We start from the raw sequence: 22,988 nt of genomic DNA, 5'->3' as shown, positions 1-22,988 counted from the left end.
GATTGGCCCAAGGTCATCCAGCTGGCTTCGGGCTTAAGGGAGGACTAGAACCCCCAATGCAATAAAACAAAACAGAAAAACTGGAATGCATTGTTTTTTTTTTCTACTAAGGAGTCACTCAGCCCATGTTTCTGGGAAATAGTTTATTTAAGTTCACCTCTTGGTAACATCAAAGGCACCTGCATGTAGTTTTCTTGCCAACATTATGGAAGTGATTAATTACTGAATGGCTGCCTTCCAGGGTATTACTCACCTTCCAGGTGTAGCCTACAGTCCTGGTTTTTATTGGTGGTTGTCCCATTCAAATGATATTGAATTATTTAAAACAAATCAATAAAACAAATATAGGCAGTCCTCGGTTAATGATCACACACTCAGCAACCATTCAACAGGACTGAACCAGCGGCACTTACGGTAAGTCCACAAAGAGGCTGCCATTCCAGAAGCACCACTCTCCCATGATTTGCTTACCTTACCTGCCAGCTTCCCAAAAGTACAGATAGTCCTCGTCTTACTTGCTAAGCCAGAAATTTGTTAAGTGAGTTTTGCCCCCATTTTACGATCTTTCTTGCCACAGTTGTTAAGTGAATCACTGCAGTTGTTAAACTAGGAACATGGTTATTAAGTGAATCTGGCTTCCCCCATGGACTTTGCTTGTCAGAAGGTAGCAAAAAGGGATCCTATGACCCCGGGACACAGCAACCGTCATAAATGTGAGTCAGCTGCCAAGCGTCCGAATGTAAAGCATGTGACCACGGGGATGCTGCGAACGGTCATAAGTGTGAAAAATGATCATAAATCACTTTTTTCAGTGCCGTTGTAACTTGGAACGGTCACTAAGTGAACTATTGTAAGTTGAGGACTACTTATAAAGCCTTTGGAAAGCCAGTTGGGAAGGTTGCAAATTGTTCCTGTTGCTTTTTATTCCAGAGGTGCTCTCCTATAAAATATGAGATCCCAGGTATCTCACACTCCAGGCATAATGCACACAGCACATTCCAATGACTCTATTGAAAACATGCCCCATGGAAGGCTCAAATGTAGACTGCCTATTGCTAGCCATGGTGGCACAGTGGTTAGAGTGCAGTACTGCAGGCTACTGCTGCCGACTGCTTGTAATTTGGCAGTTGACTCAGCCTTCCATCCTTCCCAGGTGGGTAAAATGAGGACCCAGATTGTTGGGGGCAATTATGCTGACTCTGTAAACCGCTTAGAGAGGGCTGTAAAGCACTGTAATGCGGTATATAAGTCTAAGTGCTATTGCAATGACAATTGCTAAAATTATTTTTCTTTCTTTCTCCCTGAATACATCTCAGTTCTCTTGGAAGTCAAAAATGCAGCAAAGGAGAATTAGCAAAAAGAAAAGGCAAAATGACACATGTCCCAAAGGTGCTTTATGAAAAAGCAACTGGACTCTGAAACACTTTGAAGATGTTTCACTTCTCACCCAAGAAGCTTCCTTAGTTCTGGCTGTCAAAACTGAGGAAGCTTCTTGGATGAGAAGCAATTTGTCTTCAAGCAAAACGAAGAGAGTCCAGTTGCCTTTTCAAAAAGCACCTTTGGGACAACCGTAACCTGGATGACTGAGAATCTCCATAGACGAAGTGACAGGTTATCTAATTTTTGAGTCCAGCAGATCAGTCTGTTTAGGGTTACACCTGAGAAGATCAACCGTAAAGGAAAGAGGAAAGAAATCCAAGCTACAACTAAGAATGAAACACTGATTGATGAGGAAGATGTACAACGTCATCCATGCATTCTCTCGAGTTGATAGTGGATAGTCCTTGACTTACAACAGTTCATTTAGTGACCGGTCAAAGTTACAACTGAAACGCTGAAAAAAGTGACATGAACGTTTTTCACACTTATGACCGTTGAAGCATCCCCATGGTCATGTATTCAAAATTCAGACGCTTGGCAACTGACTCATACTTATGACAGTGTGATCATTTTTTTGCGACCTTCTGACAAGCAAAGTCAATGGGGAAGCCAGATCCACTTAACAACTGGGTTACTAGCTTAACAACTACAATGGTTCACTTAACAACTGTGGCAAGAAAAGTTGTAAAATGGGGGCAAAACTCACTTAACCAATGTTTTACTTAGTAATATGAACTTTGGGGCTCAAATGTGGTTGTATGTTAGCATACTACTTGTACAGGAGTATGACAACTCCCCATTTTGCAGTATAAAGTTAGCTTCCACCAGAGCTGCCCTCCCAAGTCCCAAGCTTAGATGTTGACAGGTTTGCACAAATTTGGGTCAGCCAGATATCCTTCTCTTTATCAAATCGATGCCTCTAAAACCAAGACAAAGCTGAGAGATAATTCAGACTCTACTTTCTGCCCATCCTACCTCGCCGGGCCGTTGTGGGGGTCCAAAGGACGCCAGAGATTCTTGGAAGGCAACATATATACGTGGCATAAATACAATTGCACCCATTCATACATGGATAAATGAGCTTTAATCCGTTCCAATGGAAGCCGCCCTTTATATCTCCATTCATTCTGGCACGCGCTGCAATTCCTTTCATTTCACTATATACAAGTAGTTAGTCTTCCTTTCTTTCCTTTCCTTTCCCCTCTTTCCCTTCGTTTGCTTTCCCGCAATGTCTCTTCTCAGGCGAAGGGCCAGAGCCGGACCGCTTCGCCAGCCCTTCGCCCCACGCCAAGTTCACCCGGCAGCCACGCCGCAGGTCGGCGCCCGCATGGGCGTGAAAGGCGTGCGAGAGAAGCGGGCGAGGGGCTCGCCTCGTTCCCGGCGTCGGCCAGCAGAGGTCTCTGCCTCTCCCCGGAGGAGGAGCCGCTTGCTAGCGGCTTTCTCCCTCCGCGCGTTGGGGGCTGCGCTTTTAACTTCAGATGCTTCCGACTCCATTGTGGTTTGCGATCCGGCTGCCGCCAGCGCCGCCGCCGCTCCTCCGAGCCGGATAGTCATTTCTCCCTTTTGCAAGGGATGCAAGAGCGGCCGTCTCGTCTTTGTCTTTCCCGGCTGCCCTGAGCTTTGGGCGGCTCGAGCGGGGGGCCCTAGAAGCCCCCGGGGACGGAGCCCGCGGCTGCCTCTCGGTTCATAAGCGGGAGCTTCCAGGTAAAAAAAAATGAATGGGGCGATGCCGGGAGAGGGGCGCACGAGGAAGGCAGCGGGGGGAAGGTCCGAGGGGGAGGTGGCGGCGGCGGCGGCTCCGCAGGATCGTCGAGGGGGCGGTGGGTTTTCCGAGAAAAAGCCTTTGCAAAAGCGGGCGGTGGGATCCATTTCAGCCTGAGCTGCCTAGTCCTCTTCGTTAGCCTCCCCCAAAGGCGGTGCAACTTTTCTTGGGGTCCAAAAATAGACGGCCTTAGAGAGGGTGGGGTTCAACCCAAGGATTCCTGCATGGGGGTGGTGGTGGTGGATATGCCTCACTCTACCGTCTGGCCCTGGGGTGGGGGTGCTGTGTGGAATGATTGTCCCGGGTATCAATTTAGGCATTTTTACCCCACCCCACCCCAAAAGGAAAATGGGATCGGTTCCCTTCCCTGTTCATTTTTTTTGTTGTTTTATTGCATTGGCTTCGATGGAGGCCTGGGCTCTCCGTTGGAAATCCTATCCCCCGCCTCCCCCGGCATTCAGATCTGTGCAGATGGGTTGTGGTTGCGGATTGGCGGGAGGGGGTGGTGGTGGTGGTGAGGACGGGAATGCTTTGCACACGCTCAGAGGAACTCTCCGGGTTCCTGCCGAGCTCCCATTTGAATTTTAATAGCTTTCTTTGGGATTCAGAGGTGGGGGTGTTGGGGGAGGGGGACGTGCCCTTGATGGCTAAAGGGGCTTTTGATTGTTTAATTTTAGGAGTTGCTGTCTGCATCCGCCTACGTTTTTGGACAGTCCTGTTCAGCTCTGCTAATGGGAGTAGAGGAGAAAACAATAAATGAAAGGGGGAAGGGAGGAAAACGGGAGACCTGTAAATAGCCACACTTATCCCCCCCCCCCAAAAAAAATCGTTATGCATGCCCAAGTCTGCTGATTGTTCAGACCATTAAAAAAAATCTAACAATTGTGTGAAGCTTTGGAGTCCTTCAGGAGGACTCTTCCTCAGACTTGGGTGGGAATACAACATTCAGTTTGCTTGCTGAAATCGCAAAGCCTCTATCTGGTTGCAGCCTTGAAAATAGGGGTGTTGGAGGAAATGATAAATATAATTGGATTAGGGCCCGTTTTAGTGCCATGCAGTTTGCCCCAAGGAATGCTGGGAGAGAGAGAATGAATGGCTGCTCCCTTTTAAAGAAAAATCCAGCAAATGTACCTCCATATTGAAGTGAAATCTTAATTGGTCACTGTAGACAAGGCTTACTTTTGATCTAAATAAAATACCTGTTATTCTTACTGTGCAACTTGCCTGCAAGGATTTAAGGGCATGCATTGGATTAAGAAGGGTAGTTGCAACAGTCCTGTGAGGTAGCTGCTCACAGTGTTCAATCCAAGGTTATGACCTGCTAAATTAGCTTCTACCTGCAGCCAACATTTCCCTGGGCCCTCTGAATGAAAGCAATTTCCTCAGAGGATGTCAATTTCTTCCAAAAAGAGATAGTTATGAGGACCAGCTGCCTTTGTGGCTCCAGTAATGAGGGGAAAAAAGGGTGTTCTTTTTCCCTACCCATTCCTGTTTCCTAATTTACTGAGCATCCAGATTAACTCAAAAGCTTACCCGGTATCCTAAATTATTTTAGCTGGCCTTAAACATGATTTTTGTTGATTTTTTTTTCCTGAATGGACCAACACAGCTTCCCATGCTTTTCATTTACAGATACAGGTAATCCTCGATTTACAACAGTTAATTTGGTGACCCAATGTGGAAAAAAAAGTGAAAAAAGTGATCTGTGTCTGTTTTTCACACTTAATGACCATTGCAGCAACCCCATGGGCATGTGATCTAAATTTGGATGATGGGCAACTGCTTCATATTTATGATGGTTGCAATGTCCTGGGATCATGTGATCAGTTTTTTGCTACCTTGAGAAACAAGGTCAACCTCGAAGCCATATTAACAACTGAGTTATTGACTTAACAACTGCAATGATTCGCTTAACAAATGTGGCAAGAAAATTCATAGAATGGGGCAAAGCTCACTTAATGACTGCCTCGCTTAGCAACATAAATTTTGGATTTAATTCTGGTTGTAAGTCAAGGATTACCCATATAGATTTTCCCCATTAAAAACACGGTCCCTGGATCATCACCAGATAGGAAGAACCACAAGACCCATCTTCATCAAACAGTCTATGCAGGCTTAATTAAACCAGATTTAATGGTAGAGGTGGCCTTTGAGCAGAATTTGAAAGAGGAATGAGTGTGAACTCAGCCTGGTGTATCTATTTATTTTATATATCAAATTTGGAGATGGCCCATCTCACTGAGTTAAGTGTAGAGCAGTGGTTCTCAACCTTCCCAATGCCGCGACCCTTTAATATAGTTCCTCATGTTGTGGTGACCCCCAACCATAAAATTGGTGTCTCCTAAGACCATCGAAAATACGTGTTTTCCGATGGTCTTAGGCGACCCCTGTGAAAGGGTCATTCGACCCCCAAAGGGGTCCCGACCCACAGGTTGAGAACCACTGGTGTAGAGGTAGGCTTTGACTTATGACCACAATTGAGCCCATTATTTCTGTTGTTAAGCAAAGTGAGTGAGTTTTGCCCCATTTTGCAAATCTTTTTTCCCACCAATGTAAAGCAAATCATTGCAGTTGTTTAATGAATGATGTGGTCATTAAGTGAATCTCGCTTTTCCCCATTGACTTTGCTTGTTGGAACCCAGCTGGGGAGGTTACAAATAGTGATTATATGACCTTGGGATAGTACAAACTGTCATAAATACATGTCAGTTGCCAAGGGAATTTTGAACACGTGATCATGGAGATGCTGCAATGATGGTACAGTGTTTCTTTTGATCCCTGAAATAAGCACTTGGCCTTATTTTCGGGGAGGTCTTATTATTTTTGAGGTACAGGAGGTGGCGAGTGTGGTCACCTCATGGCTGCTGCTATGTTGCAATAGATGTAGATTTTCGGGAGAGGGCTTATTTTCAGGGAAACAGGGTATGTAAAAACCAATCATAAGTCACTGTTTTCATTGCTGTTGTAACTTCAGACGGTCACTAAACAAATAGTTCTAAGTCAAGGACTATTGGTATTTTCATGTCTGTTTCACAGATTTTCTTATTTTTCTAATAGAAGAGAATATCAGTAGCTTGGAGTTGAACTCTGGCATCCTTGCCACTCTTGGAGCTTGGTGGTTTTCCTATAGATGTTTCATTACCCAACTAGGTAACATCATCAGTGCTTGAAGGCAATAGGGTTTGGTCTGAGTACAGAGTAACTTACCCTGCCAGTTTCATTTTTGCGCCTCATTTTTTCTTGCAGGGCTGGTGGTCCATTGGTGGGATAGTGAGAGTTGTAGTCCAAAATAGGTGGAGGTCACAATATAACCAGATTATTGTCCTTTTGAGGAAGAAAGGTGAAGAAACTGATTTTCCTGAGGGGATTTAGATGTAGATTTAGAGTGGTGTGGTGGCCTAGAAGTGGAGCTCTCTCCTCACAATCAGGAGGCTGTGAGTTTGATCCTAGGTAGAGGCAAATATTTCTCTCTCTGGGCACATTGAGAATATATCTGCTGACTATAACTCCACATTAGTGACAGGAAGGGCATCCAGCCAGTAAACACTCAGCTTTGTTCAGTTGCCCAGACTTCACTCCACAAGGGATTATGGAGTCATTAAAAGGAATTGATGAGTCAAATATAAATTTAGGAGTCTAGAGCAACATAATGCCTCTCTCATTCTCTTACCTAAATTTTCTTAATTTACAAGGTGGATAAGGACTGGTGTAAAGTTGCGGGAGGGAGTTCGGTGTCTAGAAGGCAATTTTTATGAAAGCTCTGCACTATTTCTTCCCAACATTCAGATATTTTTCCTGTGAAGACAACCAGCTACTTCAGAAGGAAATGGCCCAGGCACATTCTGCGCAGGTAAATCCGTGACAATTGTAGACAGACAGAACTTTTATTTTTGTCATTGACCAATAAAAATACAGTCAATAAAATGAACAACAAAAAAACTATTCCCTAACAACAACTATTACCAAACATTTTGGTGCATGTAGCAAATTGTGCTACTTTTAGAGAAATAAATTTATCTTGATTATTTAACATAAGGGTCACCAACCTTTCAGACCTCAGGGACCACTACATTCATAATTTTTAACCCTAGTGTGGACCACTAATATGAATTAGTGATGGATGTGGTCCTTCAGGCACTTAGTTTGGCCGCCTGTTAGCAGGGAGAAGTGCCCAGGGTCAACCCTAGGTTTGCTGTCCATTGCAGCTAGGAATGTCAAATACAGCAAAGAATGTTTGTCTTGTAGCCAGTCCGGGCGCTAGATCGGCCCCCTGCAAACTCTGTCTTTCGAGGAGCCCAGCGGAACTTTTACGCACCGCTCACTGAAGTACCTGGACTCCCAGGGATGGAGCTACTAAACAGGCAGCCAAGCTAAGTGCCTGAAGGACCCCATCCCATCAGCGAGCGGAAGTAACTGCTTCGGTGGGCCGGAGTTTGAGGATCCCTATGTAGTGCAATATAAAAAATTCAAATATTTTTCTGTGGACCACCAAAATTTTCTCATAGACCACCAGTTGGTGGCTGCTGCTTTAATACATAGTGCAAATAAAAGCTATCAGAGAGCCCCAAAAATTCAAATAAAGGAGGGGCAATCGAATAGTGGTGAATTTCCCTGTAGAACTTGCAGTACAGACTTGCAGTATAGACTGTTATTTATTAAATTTGTATACCACACATCTCATTATTAGAGTGACCCCGGGTGGCTTATAGAATGATAGCAAACCAGTTTGATCTACTGGTTAAGGCATCAGGTTAGAAATTGGAGATCATGAGTTCAAGTCCCACCTTAGCCATGAAAGCCAGCTGGGTGACTCTGGGCCAGTCACATTCTCAGCCCAACTCAGCCCACAGGGTGGTTGCTGTGGGGAAAATAGGAGGAGGAAGGTGTGTTGGATGTGTTCAGTGCCTTGAATTATTTGCAAAAATAAAAGGATAGTGAATGAATGAATAAATAAATTACATAATATAAAGTGGTTATGTTTTTTTCTATGGAGATCATATCACTGGGACTGTAGTAGATACAATATGGGGTTTTCCTGTATTTCTCTTCATTAAATCAAGCTGAAGATAGGGCTCTTCTAAGTTTGGGGGTTGTGATATATAAATATGAGGCTGGTTTAAGACATTAAGACATTAATCTTAATGTCTCACAATTATATTGTGAGCAGAAGTAGCAATTTCTATTTGACCTTCTATATCTAAGTGTTCTGACCTAGGCTTAATAGAATCACGAACCAGACTCCTTATCCCACAAAAAACTCTTTTTTATTTGGTTAATGTGAATTCCTAGCATTCACATCCAGACAAATCCCGGCAATAAGTCTGTCAAAGTTTAATTGGAACAACAGAACCTATCAGTCCTTGGATAGTTGCCAGGCTGAGAGTTTCTGGTCGCAACACTGTAAAATGAAATACCTGGCAAAGAGTCTCTGTGAGGCACAAACTCAGATAAGCAAATCTTCACAATTACAAATACATTGTTTCCTGCAAACACCACTCCACACTTGCTCCCATTTATTCCCTATGGGAGGGGGCATTCAACGTCCACTTGTACCTTTACTACCGAGTCGACCAGTGGTGGGTTTCAAATTTTTTTAAAACCTCTTCTGTAAGTGTGGCCTGCTTTGTGGGAGTGGCTTGCTGACCATGTGACTAGATAGGAGTGGCTTGCCAGCCATGTGACTGGGTGGGCCTGGCCAACTTGTAAAATGTGAAATTCACTTAACAACGCTCTTGCTTAGCAATCAAAATGTTGGTTCAGAAACTCTGGCATTTGAAGCACGCAAGTCTTAAAGCTGTCAAGTTACAAGATCCTTGCACCCCTAACCCTTTAGAAAAGAAACCCCCAGGGGCGTTCAAACTTGACAGCTTTAAGACTTGTGGACTTTAACTCCCAGAATTCCTCCTCTCTCTCTTCATCTTGATGATATGCGGACGGGCAGGGGGAGGGAGCTGGAACCGGTTCTAAACTGCACTAGAGATTTGTGGAACCTCTTCTATAGAAGAGGTTAGAACTGGCAGGAACCCGCCCCTGGAGTTGACCCCTGTTCCTTATTTATTCCTTTCTTCTGACAGCTCTGTGCATGCGTGCATTGGGAACAGGCTCCAACTGTTCTCCTGCCCCACTGATCTCCGAGTCCAAAAGTAGCTGATAAATGTCGGACAGCCCTGGCCCCGTATCTCCCTGACGCAGAGCACCCATCAGAGCCTTTCCCAGACTCCATCACTGGCCCATGTTCCTCCCTAACCTCCTCACTGTCTGAGTCTGCCACCAGCTCTGCTGGCCGCTGGTGGGCCACAACACTAAGATCCTTTATCTTAGTGGTGATCTAGCTTGATCTAAGATTAAAATGGCGTCACTGGAGAAACATAGATGCTCATTATTTTTTTATTGCTGTTTCTCAGGAAGATTAGTAGTTGTCTTTCAATATTCTATTAGATGAGTCAGTTTGCTAGGGTTGTGATGTATTTTCAACCAATAGGTGAAGATATATGGAGTGGCGTTGGGTGAATGGCTAGAGAGAAGATGACCTTCCCTTGAAGCAGCTCTAGACCTTTGCAAATGATATTTTTCCCCTTTCATTTATTTAGATCCAGCAGGATCTCTTAGGCTCTGATCAAGAAAGACTCTACAGAGAAGTGATGCAAGAAAGTTATAACACCATCTTCAGAGGTGAGATGGCTTCTTACCTGTTCTTTTTGTTGTTTGTAGCACCATAAACATATAAAGTGGCTTTGTCCTGATTTGAACACCTTAGAGCAGTGATGGCTAAACTTTTTGTCCTCACATGCCAAAAGCGTGCATGCGACAGTATGTACAAGTGGTCACACTCATAATGCAATGTGCGGCAACACCCCTCTGTGTGCGTCCCGGCCCCTGGGCATGTGTGCGCAACACCCCTTCCCCAGCGCATTTGCGAGCACCCTCCGTACCCTGTTTTGGGCCTAGCAGGCATCTGAAGCCTCCTGGGACCAGAAATGGGCCGGGGGGGGGCACCACACACACCCAGGGCCATTTTGGGCCTAACAGGCATCCCTTAAACCTCCTGGGACCAAAACCGGGCCACCCCCCACGCATGCACTCGCATCTCCCACATGCATGATAGAGTCCTGAAAATCAGCTGGCTGACAGGAGACCCGCGTGCATGCGCAATGGAGCTGAGCTGAGTGACGGCTCGCATGGCTACACAGAGGGCTCCACTTTCCACCTGTGGCATGTGTGCCATAGGTTCTCCATCATGGCCTTAAAGGTTGTACATGAGACCATCAGAATTAAATTTAATTGGGGAATGTGTTTACCTCCTTAAATAATTTGACCCCCCAAAAAAACCCTTTATGAGCAAAGAGTTAGAAATAGGTAATAGTCATTGGGTAGATTCAAATATTGAGATAAATCACATTTATTTATTAAACTATAACTGAACTGCTGTTATCACTAAGCCTAAGGCACTGTATTTAGTGGCCAGGTTGGCATAAAATGCCAAGGCCAAAATAAAATACATTTTAAGAAATTATTTTGACTTGATCGTTGTGAAATCCAATTACTTTGTCTTCCTAAGAAATGTGTTTATCTGTTTAAAAATGTACACTGAGAACATATGCACCAAAGACATATTCCTTGTGTGTCCAATCACACTTGGCTAATAAAAAAATCTATTCTATTCTAATTTCAGATTTAGGAACTTAATCTAAATGTTTTTTTTAACAGCTCCCTCCATATTATATTATTTTTTAAAGTTACAAACATAAGAGCTTATGAGAGAGAATTGCCCCATTTATGACTGAATTGCTTTGATGAACAAATAAACATTTATAATGCTTATATATTTTTTTTTTAAAATCTCATTGTTTTAAATGGATTAAATCCAAGCAGTTTAATCTTAACGGCATCCATATAGCTAATGCTGAATTTGTGTACATTTGCACATATCTTAGCAGAAGTCAGTGGGATGTCTTTTTCAGTAATACATGTAAGGGTACAATACAGGTAGTCCAGTCCTTGGCAAGTGACTGTAATGCAGCCTGATCATAGATTTGACAGTCATAAAACAAGTCACCCATGTGACTGCCTTGATTTTACAACCTTTTTGTGGTGGTTGTTAAGTAAACCAATTGTTTGCTATGGCCAGTTTTGCCAAAACCCAGAAGTAAATGCCAGTTTTCAATAAAAAAAAATGTCATAAAACACAGTTACATGACTGTAAGAGGCTGCAAAATGACTGATTGCCAAGTGCCCAAAATCTGGTAATGTGGCCCTGATTCTTAGCTGTTGCAATTTTGGAACCGGGTTGTAAAAGTACTTCCGGAGAAGTCCGTGGTATCTTCAAACAATTGCTAAGCTATTTGTCATAAACCGAGGACCGCCTGTAGTTAATATTCCTATGTAATAATAAATAGTCTTGCAGAACAATTGGTCTCCTAAAATCATCTGCATTTATTGATAAAGCAATATTGTATGATGACACAATTAAAATGATACCAAGATACACATGAGATCTACCACCTTGGAGTCTACTGAAATTGAAAAAAGAATTCAATTAAGAATAATTGAAATTTATTTGATAAAAGCAGCAAAAAAAAGCATGATAGTTTTAGGACTGAAAGTCATTAAAAAGACTGCTGGTATTTAAAAGCATACAAATATGGATACCATTTTGAGTTCATTTTAGATTAATCTCAAAGATTCTTGGCAAATCATGCAGTATGCTACTGCTATATACCAACATTTTTGAATTATCAGTAGTTAAATACCGTATTTTTTGGAGTATAACATGCTCCTTTCCCCCCAAAACAGAGGGTAAAAATCTGGATGCGTCTTATACACTGAATACAGCATTTTTGGCCTCCCGAAACCCTGCCCCACGCATCCCATTTTTTGCAAAAATGGACATGCAGACGGTTTGGGAGGTCCAAAGAGTGCTCCTGGGGGCTGGGGAGGGCAAAAACTTTTTTTTAAATTTACCTCTTTAAAATCTTGGTGCGTCTTATACCAGTGTGTCTTATGGTTCGAAAAATATGGTACATTCTAGCCAAGTTAGTTGTATAATTGCCTGGAATGTGTAATGCAGCTCAGTGAATACAGATAAAACTTGACTTAACACTTTGTGTAGTGACTAAAGTAACGTTTGACCATTTTCACACTAATGACTATCGCAGCATCCCCATGGTCACATGATCAAAATTCAGATGCTTGGCAACTGGCATGTATTTATGACGGTTGCACTGTCCGAAGTCACGTAATCACCTTTGGTGACCTTCTGACAAGCAAAGTCAATGGGGAAGGCAGATTCACAATAACAACCATGTTACTAACTTAACAACTGCAGTGATTCACTTAACAACTTTGGAACAAAGGTTGTAAAATGGGGTAAAACTCAATTAAATGTTTTAGCTCAGCCACAAATATTGGGCTCAATTGTTGCCGTAAGGCGAGAACTACCTATATTTTTTTGGGGGGGATTGGCATTCCAATATAATCAAGGGCCTTCTGTCAATTGGTGAAGTTTTGAGAATATGCAATTATTTGCATATAAGAAAATAATAGAAAGGGAAAATTTACATTCTTAAACTTGTTTTTCTGGGTAGCAACATTTATCAGAGTCTTTCTTTTTGATGTACCATATTTTTTGGAGTATAAGACACTCCAAAGTATAAGGCGTGCTTAGCTTTTGGGGAGGAAAACAAGGGGGGAAAATCTGCCTCTGCCTCCCAGCTATTTGCCTCTTTGCAGTAAACAGCCTGTTTCAGTTTCAGCAGAACCTGATTAAAACAAGCAGCTGATTGTCAGTTGGTCGGCTGTTTCAGGCTGTAGGGATTGACATAGCCTATTGCAGCCTCCATGCGCTCCATTTTCGGCCTCTGCATCCTGTTTTCAGCCCCCTTTTCCGCCTGTTCTGGGCAGCGGGAATCAGAATGGGTAGAAAATGGGATGCACGGAGGCCGAAAATGGGGGCGCAGATGCCAAAAATGCGGTGCACAGAGGCGGCAATAGGCAATGGCAATCCCTACAGCCTGAAACAGCTGATGGTTGGGAGGCCAATCCAACCAACAATCAGCTGCTTGTGCAAATCAAGCTGTGCTGAAGCTGAAACAGGCTGTTTGCTGCAAGGAGGCAAATTGCTGGGAGGCAAAGGGTTGGGGCCAGCGGGTGGGCAGGGCTTCATTCAGTGTATAAGATGCACCCAAATTTTCACCCTCTTTTAGGGGGGAAGAGTGCGTCTTATACTCCAAAAATATGGCATATACACCTGCATGATTGTACAGTATACCTTTCAGGATTTGTCCTCTTCCATGTTGGCCAGAGAAAAATAGAAGCATTTGCCCCAGGTCCTAGAAAAGCTACCATGGATTGGTAGGAGACTGAAAGCCAGTGCATTGGGGGAAGTGCAGGGATGTGGGAGAGCCAGGTTCAAGTTTTTATTTTTCCTTGGAAGTTCACTGACATAGTGACACTTTCTCAAGCTAGGATTGTTGTAAAGATGAAAATGAGGTGCTGTGCTGTGTATATTGCCTTGAACTCTTTAGAGGTGGAGAAAAGGTGAGGTGCAAAGCAAAGGTAAAAGTTTCCCTATCAGTCACCTCCGTTTCTTGACTGGGGGAGTCTGCGTTGTCTGAAGACATTTTCTGTTGTCATGTGGCCAGCATGGCTATATGCCAAAGACACGCACAACGCTGTTACAGTCTCACCAAAGTGGTACCTATTTATATCCTCGCATTTACATGCTTTTGAACTGCTAGATGGGCAGGAGCTGGAGAGAGGAACAGGAGCACACCCCATTGTGTGGTGCTCGGGTTTCAAACTCAGACTGTCAGCCTTCCAGCTGACAAGCTCAGTGTCTTAACTGTTGGGCCATCGTGCCCCGTGATATGAAGCAAATAATGATGCCATCTTTTCTTCTTGCTTGCATGAAAGCCCCTGTTTGTTTATAACTTTTCTGCAGCAGAATATATACTTTGCTCACCTGCTTCTTTGTTCTTTCTCTCTCTCTTGCTTCCAGCTTCTCCTCTTCAGCTTCAAAAATCTGAACTCCTGGCACATCTGAAACGAGGACAAGAAGGTCTTCAGAGCTCCAGCAATAGTGCTGATCAAAAGCTGGTTAAAGAAGCCCTGAAGAAATGGCCAGAAGCAGGAAACTGGTGGAATTCTTACCGGAGTCCCGTGAGCGTGCCCACTTCAGATTCATCGAGTTCAGGTCAGGTTGTCTCTAAACCTTGGCATCCTCATGTGGTCACCTTTACAGCTTCAGACACATTCTGTCCTGAGAAATGGCTTCATCTATAGACGCGGTGGCTAAGATGCTGAGCTTGTTGATCAGAAAGGTGGGCAGTTTGGCGGTTTGAATCCCTAGCGCCATGTAATGGAGTGAACTCCCGTTACTTGTCCCAGCTTCTGCCAACCTAGCTGTTCAAAAGCATATATACATGCAAGTACAAAAATAGGAACCACCTTTGGTGGGAAGGTAACAGCGTTCTGTGCGCCTTCGGCATTTAGTCATGCAGGCCACATGACCACAGAGACGTCTTCGGTCAGCGCTGGCTCTTCGGCTTTGAAACGGAGATGAGCACCGCCCCCTAGAGTCAGGAATGACTAGCACATTAGTATGAGGGGAACCTTTGCTTTTATAGATCCTTACCTAGAACAGGAAGGTGGCGATAGATACTGCAGAAAGGTTGGTCCTTGACTTCCGACCACAATTGAACTGAAGGTTTCCATTGTTAAGCAAGACAGTTAAGAGCTTTGCCCCATTTTACGACCTTTCTCGCCACCGTTGTTACACGAATCACTGCAGTTGTTAGGTTAATAATGTTATTAAGTGAATCTGGCTTTCCCATTGACTTTGCTTGTCAGGAAATCACAAAATGAACATTGGGAAATCCTGCAATGGTCATGAATGTGAAAAATGGTCATAAGTCACTTTTCAATGCTGTTGTTACTTTGAATGATCACTGAATGAATTGTTGTAATTCGAGGTTATTTGTACAGCGGCTAAGGTAGTGGCGTAGAAACTAGAAGACGGTAAGTTCTGGTCATGCCTTGGCCATGAAAAATGGCGAAGTGACTTTGGGGCAGACACACACTCTCAGCCCAACTCACCTCACAGGGTTGTTGTAGGTAAAAGAGGCAGAGGAAAGAATGTTAGAAATATTCACTGCCTTGAATTATTTATAAAAATAATTTTTTAGAGATTTTAGAGATTTTATTAATATTTGTAGGCCGCCCTTTTCCCTGAGGGGACTCAGGGCGGCTCACATAAAATCAAGGAGGGGGAATACGAAACAATGACGAAGACACATATAATAAAAGTAATAAACAACATACATTCATCATTCGGGAGGGGCGACTATCCTTGTCCCCAGGCCTGACGGGCTAGCCAGTTCTTAAGGGCTGTGCGGAAGGCCTGGACGGTGGCGAGGGTACGAATCTCCACGGGGAGTTCGTTCCAAAGGGTCGGGGCTACTACTGAGAAGGCCCTCCTCCTTGTGGTTGCCAGCCGGCACTGGCTGGCCGATGGGATACGGAGGAGGCCCAACCTGTGAGATCTAATTGGTCGCAGGGAGGTAATTGGCAGTAGGCGGTCTCTCAAGTATCCAGATCCACTACCATGCAGGGCTTTATGGGTGACTAATAGCACCTTGAAGCGCACCCGGAGATCGACAGGTAGCCAGCGCAGTAAGACTGGATAATAATCTAATAAAGACTGGATTAAAATGTAATAAATATTACTTAACTTTAGGAACTAAGATCCAGTTCATTTGTTTTCTCTCTTGGTTTTGGGAAACTAGACATCTTTTAAATCAGTCTAAAACTGCATGTCTTTAAGCATTAGTATCGATATGGCTGAGTAACCTGGCTCTTATAAGAGAAGAAAAATTCTTATAGCATGAATCTTAATTTTGTCTAGCTCGGGGTGTCAAACTCAATTTCATTGAGGGCTGTGGTGGGCATGGCCAGCTCGATGTCACTCATGTCGGGATGTGCCTATAGTGGCTCGAGCACTCTGCCAGCAAAAAGACACTCCGGACTCCGTTTTCGGCTGTGACTGCCTCCTGCAACCATCTGCCAGTGAAAATGGACCTCGGGAGGGCCACAGCTCCGTTTTCGCTGGCAAAGGCACTGCAGGCCGGTCCTTCACTGTTTCCACGGTGGCCCTGTGGGCCAGATCTAAGCACCCCATGGGCCAGATCCATCCCCTGAGTCTTGTGTTTGATACCCCTGGTCTAGCTGGCTCGTTTTTTCCCCTAAATTCAAAGCCTGATTTCATTTTATAATCTGCAATGTGTCCCAATCCATGGTTTTGGTGGTGTGGTGAAATCTGCAGAATGGTGTGTGGTGGTGCTTGAAGTTAAGAGGCTGGTTAGCTTGGTATCCCTGCAGGGAAGGAATAAAAGAGGAATCCCTTATTTGGTTGTTCCCAACAGCCTGCAGGTAGCCTGATGAGATCCTTGTACAGGTAGTTCTTAACTTACAGCAGTTTGTTTAGTGACCATTCAAAGTTACAGCAGCACTGAAAAAGTAACCTATGACCATTTTTCACACAACCGTTGCAGCATTCTCAGGGTCCCGTGATCAAAATTTGGACCTTTGGCAACCGGCATGTACTTACGACGGTTGCAGTGTCCCAGAGGCATGTGACCACCTTTTGTGACTTTCTGACAAGCGAAGTCAATGGGAAAGCCAAATTCACTTTACAACCGTGTTACTAACTTAAAGACTGCAGTGATAGCTTTACAACTGTGGCAAGAAAGGTGGCAAAGGGAGGCAAAACTCATTTAACGACAAGAGATTTTGGGCCCGGTTGTGGTTGCAAACTAACCGCCCTCTCTTGGGAACAGACAGACCTTCAAAACTTTTGCAAAGGTGGGGAAAGTGTCAGGTCTCTGTCACTTCCTCCCCTGCAGGGATTCCAATAGCATTAGTACTTATTGTAGACTTATATACTGCTTCACAGTGCTTTACAGTTCTCTCTAAGCGGTTTACAGAGTCATCCTACTGCTCCCAAACAATCTGGGTCCTCATTTTATTGATCTCAGAAAGATAGAATGCTGAGTCAGCCTTGAGCTGGTGAGAATCAAACTGCTGGCAGTCAGCAGAGTTAGATGGCAATACTGCATTGTAACCACCGTGCCACCAAGCTAGCCAACCTATTGGTGTGTTTTTTGGAGTATAAGAGACCTTCTCCCCCCCCTCAAAAAAAGAGTGAAAATCTGGGTGCGTCTTATACACTGAATACCGCATTTTTGGCTTACTGAACAACCCCCCCCCTTTTTTTTTTTTTTTTTTTTACAAAAATGGACATGCATAGGGTTTGGGAGGCTTGCAAAGTGGGGGTTGTGGAGGGCAAAAATGAGCAAAACACGAGCTGTTTTTTGGCTCCCAAAGGTCTTTTGCAAAAAATGGCCCGTTTTTGTGAAAAACAAGCAGTTTTTTGCTTATTTTTGCCTCCTCCCCAGCCCCCAGGAGCACTCTACAAGCCTCCCAAAGCTCTGCATGCCCCCACTTTTTTTGTAAAAAACGAGACGTGCAGAGGGTTTGGGAGGCCTGCAGAGTGCAAAAACTTTTTTTTAAAGAAAAATTACCTCTTCAAAATCATCATCTTATACTCCTGTGCATCTTATAGTCCGAAAAATACGGTAATTCCACTCTTCACCCTAACTGGAGATTAGATGGCATTTCTACTGCCTGTCTCGAAACCGTCTTTTCTGTTTTTTCTCCCAGCAGATGATGACGTTGCCAGCGAGAAGGAAGAGGAGGAGAGCGTTCCGTGGGAGAACCAGCGGACTACGAAACCTCGTGCTGCTTTGCTAGGCCAATGGGAGAGTGTCCCGCGGCAGGGAAAAGCTTGCAAGATCCAGCACGGCCGCCTGCAGGACTCTCGCCCTAGAGTTAACCGTGCTGATGGGAAAAAGAAAGGCCTTGCTGGCGGCAGCAATAGCCGGCAAGGAATGGATACCGAAGAGAGCCAGAACGAATGCACCGTATGTGGGAAAATCTTTGGCAGGAGATCATCCCTCCTCAGGCATTTCAAAGTCCACAGCGGAGACAAACCTTTTAGATGCTCCATCTGCGGCAAGTGCTTCCTCGCGAAAACCAGCCTGGTTTTACACAAGGAGAGTATGCATAAAAAACGACCCCGTTCGGGAAAGAAACGCTGGGAATGTTGTGAGTGTGGGCAGATCTTTGCCACGAAAGCTTTTCTGACGGAGCATCAGCAGATGCACAGCAGTGAAAAGAAGCATCCGTGCCCTGCCTGCGAGGAAAGCTTCGCGGAAACCAGGCACCTTGTGAAGCATCTTATGACCACTCACTCTGGGGACCATGTCTTCCAGTGCCCCGTCTGTGGAAAAGGCTTTATGAAGGAGAAAGAGCTTGTGAAGCACCAAGTAAAGAACCACGGCGAGAGCCACTGGTTCCCCAGTCTGGGCAGCGAAAACAGCTGCAAGGAAAAAACGCCCCCGATCAAACACAAGGGGTCTTATCTGAGCCCCGAAATTCTTCCCGGTGCGGCGTACGAAGGAAGAAACGGTGGGGTGGAACGTCCCCTGACCTGCGGCCACTGTGGGAAGTCTTACAAGCAAGAGAAGGCTTTCCTTAATCACCAGAGTGTGTGCGTGAGGCCGCGACCGAGCGGCGAAGGAAAAGTCCTCAAGGAAGACGGCCCGCTCACTAAAAACCAGATCACCCACGTGGAAATGAAAGATAACACTTGCTTCGACTGTGGGAAACCCGTGTGCAAAAGTTCGCTGCTGGCCTCTCAGCCCAAGGCAGACCCGGAAAAGAAGCTTCAGGTGTGCCCCGAATGTGGGGAAAGTTTTAGAGACAGCCACAGTTTTGAGAACCACTTGAAAAGCCACCAAAAGTCACCCTCTTCTCAAAACGACTCTGCTTGGGAGAGCCTTGGGGGGAAAACAGTGGCCGTGCCGGAGAAGAAAAGCCGCTACCAGTGCCGAGGCTGCAGGCGAGACTACTCGACTCATTATAATCTCAGGAGGCACCAACGGATCCACCTGGAATGCCGGTACAGGAGGAACGGCCGCAAGGGGAAGGACGCCGCCTACAGCTGGTTCTTCCTGGACTTCCCGAAAGCCCGTAGCAGAGAGCAGACCCTTCAGCACAAGTGCACCTTCTGCGGGAAAGCCTTCAAAACGAAAAGCACCCTCGGTCGACACCACCAAATCCACATCAAAGGCAAGCCTTACAAGTGCACCATCTGCGGGAAAGCGTTCGTCTACCGCTACACCCTCGCCCACCATCAGGAGATCCACCTGGAAGACCAGCTCTACCAGCACAAGTGCTCCATCTGCACGAAGGCCTTCAGGACCCCGTCGGCCCTCCGCCGGCATCAGCAGCTGCACAAGGAAGGCAAGCCCTACATCTGCAACATCTGCGGGAAAGCTTTCGCCTACCGGTACAACCTCACCCACCATCGGGAAATCCACGTCGAAGGGCAGATCTATAAGTGCTCTTTCTGCTGGAAGGCCTTCCGAACCAGTTACTCCCTCAGCAGGCACAAGCGCATCCACACCGAGACCAGGTCCTACCAGTGCCCTACTTGCAGGAAAGCCTTTGGAACGAAATACTCCCTTTGGAGGCATCAGGAGATGCACGTGAAAGAGGAGCCGGATAGCTTGCTTGGCGGGAATGAGGCCGGGAACAACTCGGTCAAAGATCAAGCTAGCGGTAGCGATGACGGCGCGGACAAACAGTTTGCCCATCCGGTCCACACTCCAGGCCAGGGAGTCCACAAGGAACGGAAACCCCCGGAAGGCTCTGAGAACACGAGCAGCTCGCTCCTCCCCGATCATCAAAGCACGCGTGTAGAGGAAAATGCTATTAAACCATCGGACAGTCAAACTTTCAGGAGCGTTGGAGTGGGGGCTAAAGGTCAAGACAGGCCTATAAAAGGAGAGCCCCAGCCGTGGACCAACGGCCCGGTGTACACAGGACAGGGAATCCAAACGGCGGAAGATCTCCCAGGGTCCTCTGAAAATGGGGACATCTCCTTAGGCCCCGTGGGAAACCATGCCGTTAAAGAGCCCGCTGATTGGTGCTTCCTAGGTAAATTGCCCGGGGTTGGCCAACAAGGGATGGCCCCGCAGGAAAAAAAATATAGCTGCCCTAATTGTGGGAAGTCCTTTAGAGATAAATATTCCCTTACAAGACACGGGAAAGTCCACTTCCCCGAGAGGCCTTACCCGTGTCCAAAGTGTGAGAAGAGTTTCCGCAGTACTAAAGACCTGGAGAAGCATCAGGTGACCCATTCGGATCGGAGGCCCCATCAGTGTGGTGAATGCGGGAAATACTTGAAGACAAAGTACACGCTCGATAAGCATCAGAAGACCCACAAAGGGGAAAAGCCATTCTGCTGCTCTTATTGTGGCCGAAGGGTGACCACAAGCACAATTCTTCGGTACCACCAGAGAACCCACACCGGGGAGAGGCCGTATAAATGTGCCGTGTGCGATAAAAGTTACATCAGCAAGTGGTCCCTTAAAAAACATTTGGAGTTGCATTACAAAACGAGTCCGCCAAACGACCTTCAGGAAGCATCTCAGCTTGACCACAAAAGTTAAGGCGACTTGGTCATTTGTGGGTGAAGAAATGGGACACCGTTCTAATCCATAAGGTTTGGAGGTCTTTTGGAACTGGTCTGGGTTGAAACATCCGCCTTTAAAATTCCCAGGTTCTTTCTTATACCCAGTGACTAGCTACCTCAGAAAATAGATTTTTGAATGTACTTTACCTTTCCAATCTCGAATCGTTCAGATAACTTTGCTCCAAAAATGAACATCCATGTCATAATGGAGAGCCTGTAATAAGAAGGCTCCCTTTATTTTGAATGAGCGGACCTGACTGAAAACTTGGATGCTTGGAAAAAAACGATTAAGAGCATTGATGAAGCTACAGTTTGGAGGGATGAGTGATGGCGAGCTGTCTTTCATTTCCTAACATTGTTTTCACATTGTAAAAAGCCAATTTTGTGTTAAAAATAATTCCTCTCCTGCAGCGTACGTATATAAAGGGGGTGGGGGGAGAGACACAGAACAATTATTTTAAGAAGTGTGGGTGAGAAGGTTATATAGTCTTGTTTTTCATAATGAAAATACTACTGGTTTGTGCAGTGAATGAAAAACGTGCTTTTCCAATGCACTTTGCATTGCCAAGAAGACATTCAAGGGTCAAATATATTCTAAATCTTGCCAATGTTAGGAATTCGCATTTTGGGATCTGTAATAAATAATACAAAACAGTTTTCTGTACGTTTTAGAACATGTTTTAAATTGAAAGCCATTGTTTTGCCATTGGCAAAAGTAATTCAGAGGTTCATTGACACGCTCCCTGTCTGGCCTCCTAGTACCACTGCCATGTTACACTGTGTATAGGGAAGAAGGAATCTCAAGTTATTGGAGCTGCAAAGACAATTCAGGCCTGAGATATGCCCTCTTGGTTGCAAGTAGAAATTTTACAGACAAAACATGAAAGGTTAACTTTCTCAGTCAATGTCCCAACCATTATCAGTTATGCTTGCTTGAGATGATAGGAGCTGTGAAGTTTCTGGAGCCACAAGACGTGGAAAGTCATAGTGTTATTCCAAATACCAAAATGCAAAATCAGAATTCTCTCTCTCTCTCTCTCTCTTTTTTTTTTTAATAATGTGGAAATTCCCAGTGGTAACGGTGAATAACAAATGCTGAAGTATAAAGTCAGAAAACAAGGGTTTTTTAAAAAAAAAATATGTAAGAACCCTAAAATAATTGATTGTATGAAGTCTGTTTTAAACTAAAACTTTTGTCAGTCGGGAATCTTGCATGGACATTTTATGACTAGCTGTTTTATTGGGAGAATTGCAATTTGCTACAGGTTATCAAGTAAAGCGTGAGTTGCATCGTTTCCAGTGTCAGTTCATTATAAAATTTTTGTTCTCTGCAGCCATTTTATGGATTTTGTTTTGGGTGATATGGATAATTAGAGTCAGTAGTCTGGGTTTCGTTGAAGTGTTACCATATTTATTCACATCAGCAGAATCTTTTCCATATGCTGTCACTAAGAGCCGAAAATGCCTGTGATTTGTTTTCACTGGCAATCCAGCGCCAACTGCATTTCTAGCTGAAATAATGGAGGAATTAAAGGGCATTGACTTGCAACAATTCATTTACTGACCGTTCAAAAATACAACAGCACTGTAAAAAGTGACGTATGCACACTTACCACCATTGCAGCATCCCTGTGGACACATGATTTACATTCAGACACTTGGCAGTTGGTTCATATTTATGACGGTTGCCGTGTCTGTGTGTGATGTGATCGCCTTTTAGAAGCTTCTGTCAAGGAAAGTCAATGGGAAAGCCAGATTCACTTAACAACAGTATTACTACAGTGATTCACTTAACAAATGTGGCAAGAAAAAATAGTAAAATGGGGCAAAACTCACTTAACAAATTTCTCACTTAATAATATCAATTGTGGGCTCAATTGTGCTCATAAGTTGAGGACTACCTGTACGGTATTGCAGTGTTTCTCGACTTTTAAGATGTGTGGACTTTTAACTCCCAGAATTCCCCAACCAGTCCACTGGCTGGGGAATTCTGGGAGTTGAAATGGACGCATCTTAAAAGTTGCCAGGATTGAGAAATACAACTGTATTGCTTTGTCTTTCTGAGCCAACCCAGGGCGGTTTACACTGAGTTTTGCTCAGAGGTGTAACTGTATCAACACTTGGGCAGTTTGAATGTAGCTTATACCTTCAGACTTTCAAACTTGGCAACTTTAGGATATGTGGGCTTCAACTGACCCAGCATTCCCTAGCTGGCATGGATTTCATGACATGACCCATGTCATGTCAATGAAG

General features: G+C 44.7%; 1 protein-coding gene across 2 annotated transcripts; it reads left to right on the top strand.

The window, feature by feature from the left end:
• The first annotated feature begins 2,893 nt into the window (after window positions 1–2,893).
• On the top strand, window positions 2,894–22,068 carry LOC106539758 (uncharacterized). 2 transcript variants are annotated; one of them, XM_087708661.1, is made up of 5 exons: window positions 2,894–3,084; window positions 6,929–6,992; window positions 9,733–9,814; window positions 14,139–14,333; window positions 17,861–22,068. In XM_087708661.1, the coding sequence occupies exons 2-5, from the start codon at window positions 6,969–6,971 to the stop codon at window positions 20,710–20,712; spliced, it is 3,153 nt and encodes a 1,050-aa protein (XP_087564787.1). In that variant the 5' UTR covers window positions 2,894–3,084; window positions 6,929–6,968; the 3' UTR covers window positions 20,713–22,068. The 2 variants fall into 2 exon arrangements, with proteins under 2 accessions (XP_087564787.1, XP_087564786.1); XM_087708660.1 differs by lacking the exon at window positions 2,894–3,084 and having other exon boundaries at window positions 5,984–6,992.
• Window positions 22,069–22,988: the final 920 nt, after the last annotated feature.

Source organism: Thamnophis sirtalis, unplaced genomic scaffold (assembly GCF_051295495.1).
Source record: "Thamnophis sirtalis isolate CommonGarterSnake01/CBP01778 unplaced genomic scaffold, rThaSir2_p1.2 scaffold_3, whole genome shotgun sequence".
NCBI lineage: Eukaryota > Metazoa > Chordata > Lepidosauria > Squamata > Natricidae > Thamnophis > Thamnophis sirtalis.
This window is presented reverse-complemented; position numbering and strand designations above follow the sequence as displayed.

Excerpts from the sequence above, each read along its gene's own strand:
- LOC106539758 (XM_087708660.1), top strand. The coding sequence starts at position 6,894 with ATGAAAGCTCTGCACTATTTCTTCCCAACATTCAGATATTTTTCCTGT. Across the intron at positions 6,993-9,732 it reads CCCAGGCACATTCTGCGCAG|ATCCAGCAGGATCTCTTAGG; the intron begins GTAAATCCGTGA and ends TCATTTATTTAG. Across the intron at positions 9,815-14,138 it reads TTATAACACCATCTTCAGAG|CTTCTCCTCTTCAGCTTCAA; the intron begins GTGAGATGGCTT and ends TCTTGCTTCCAG.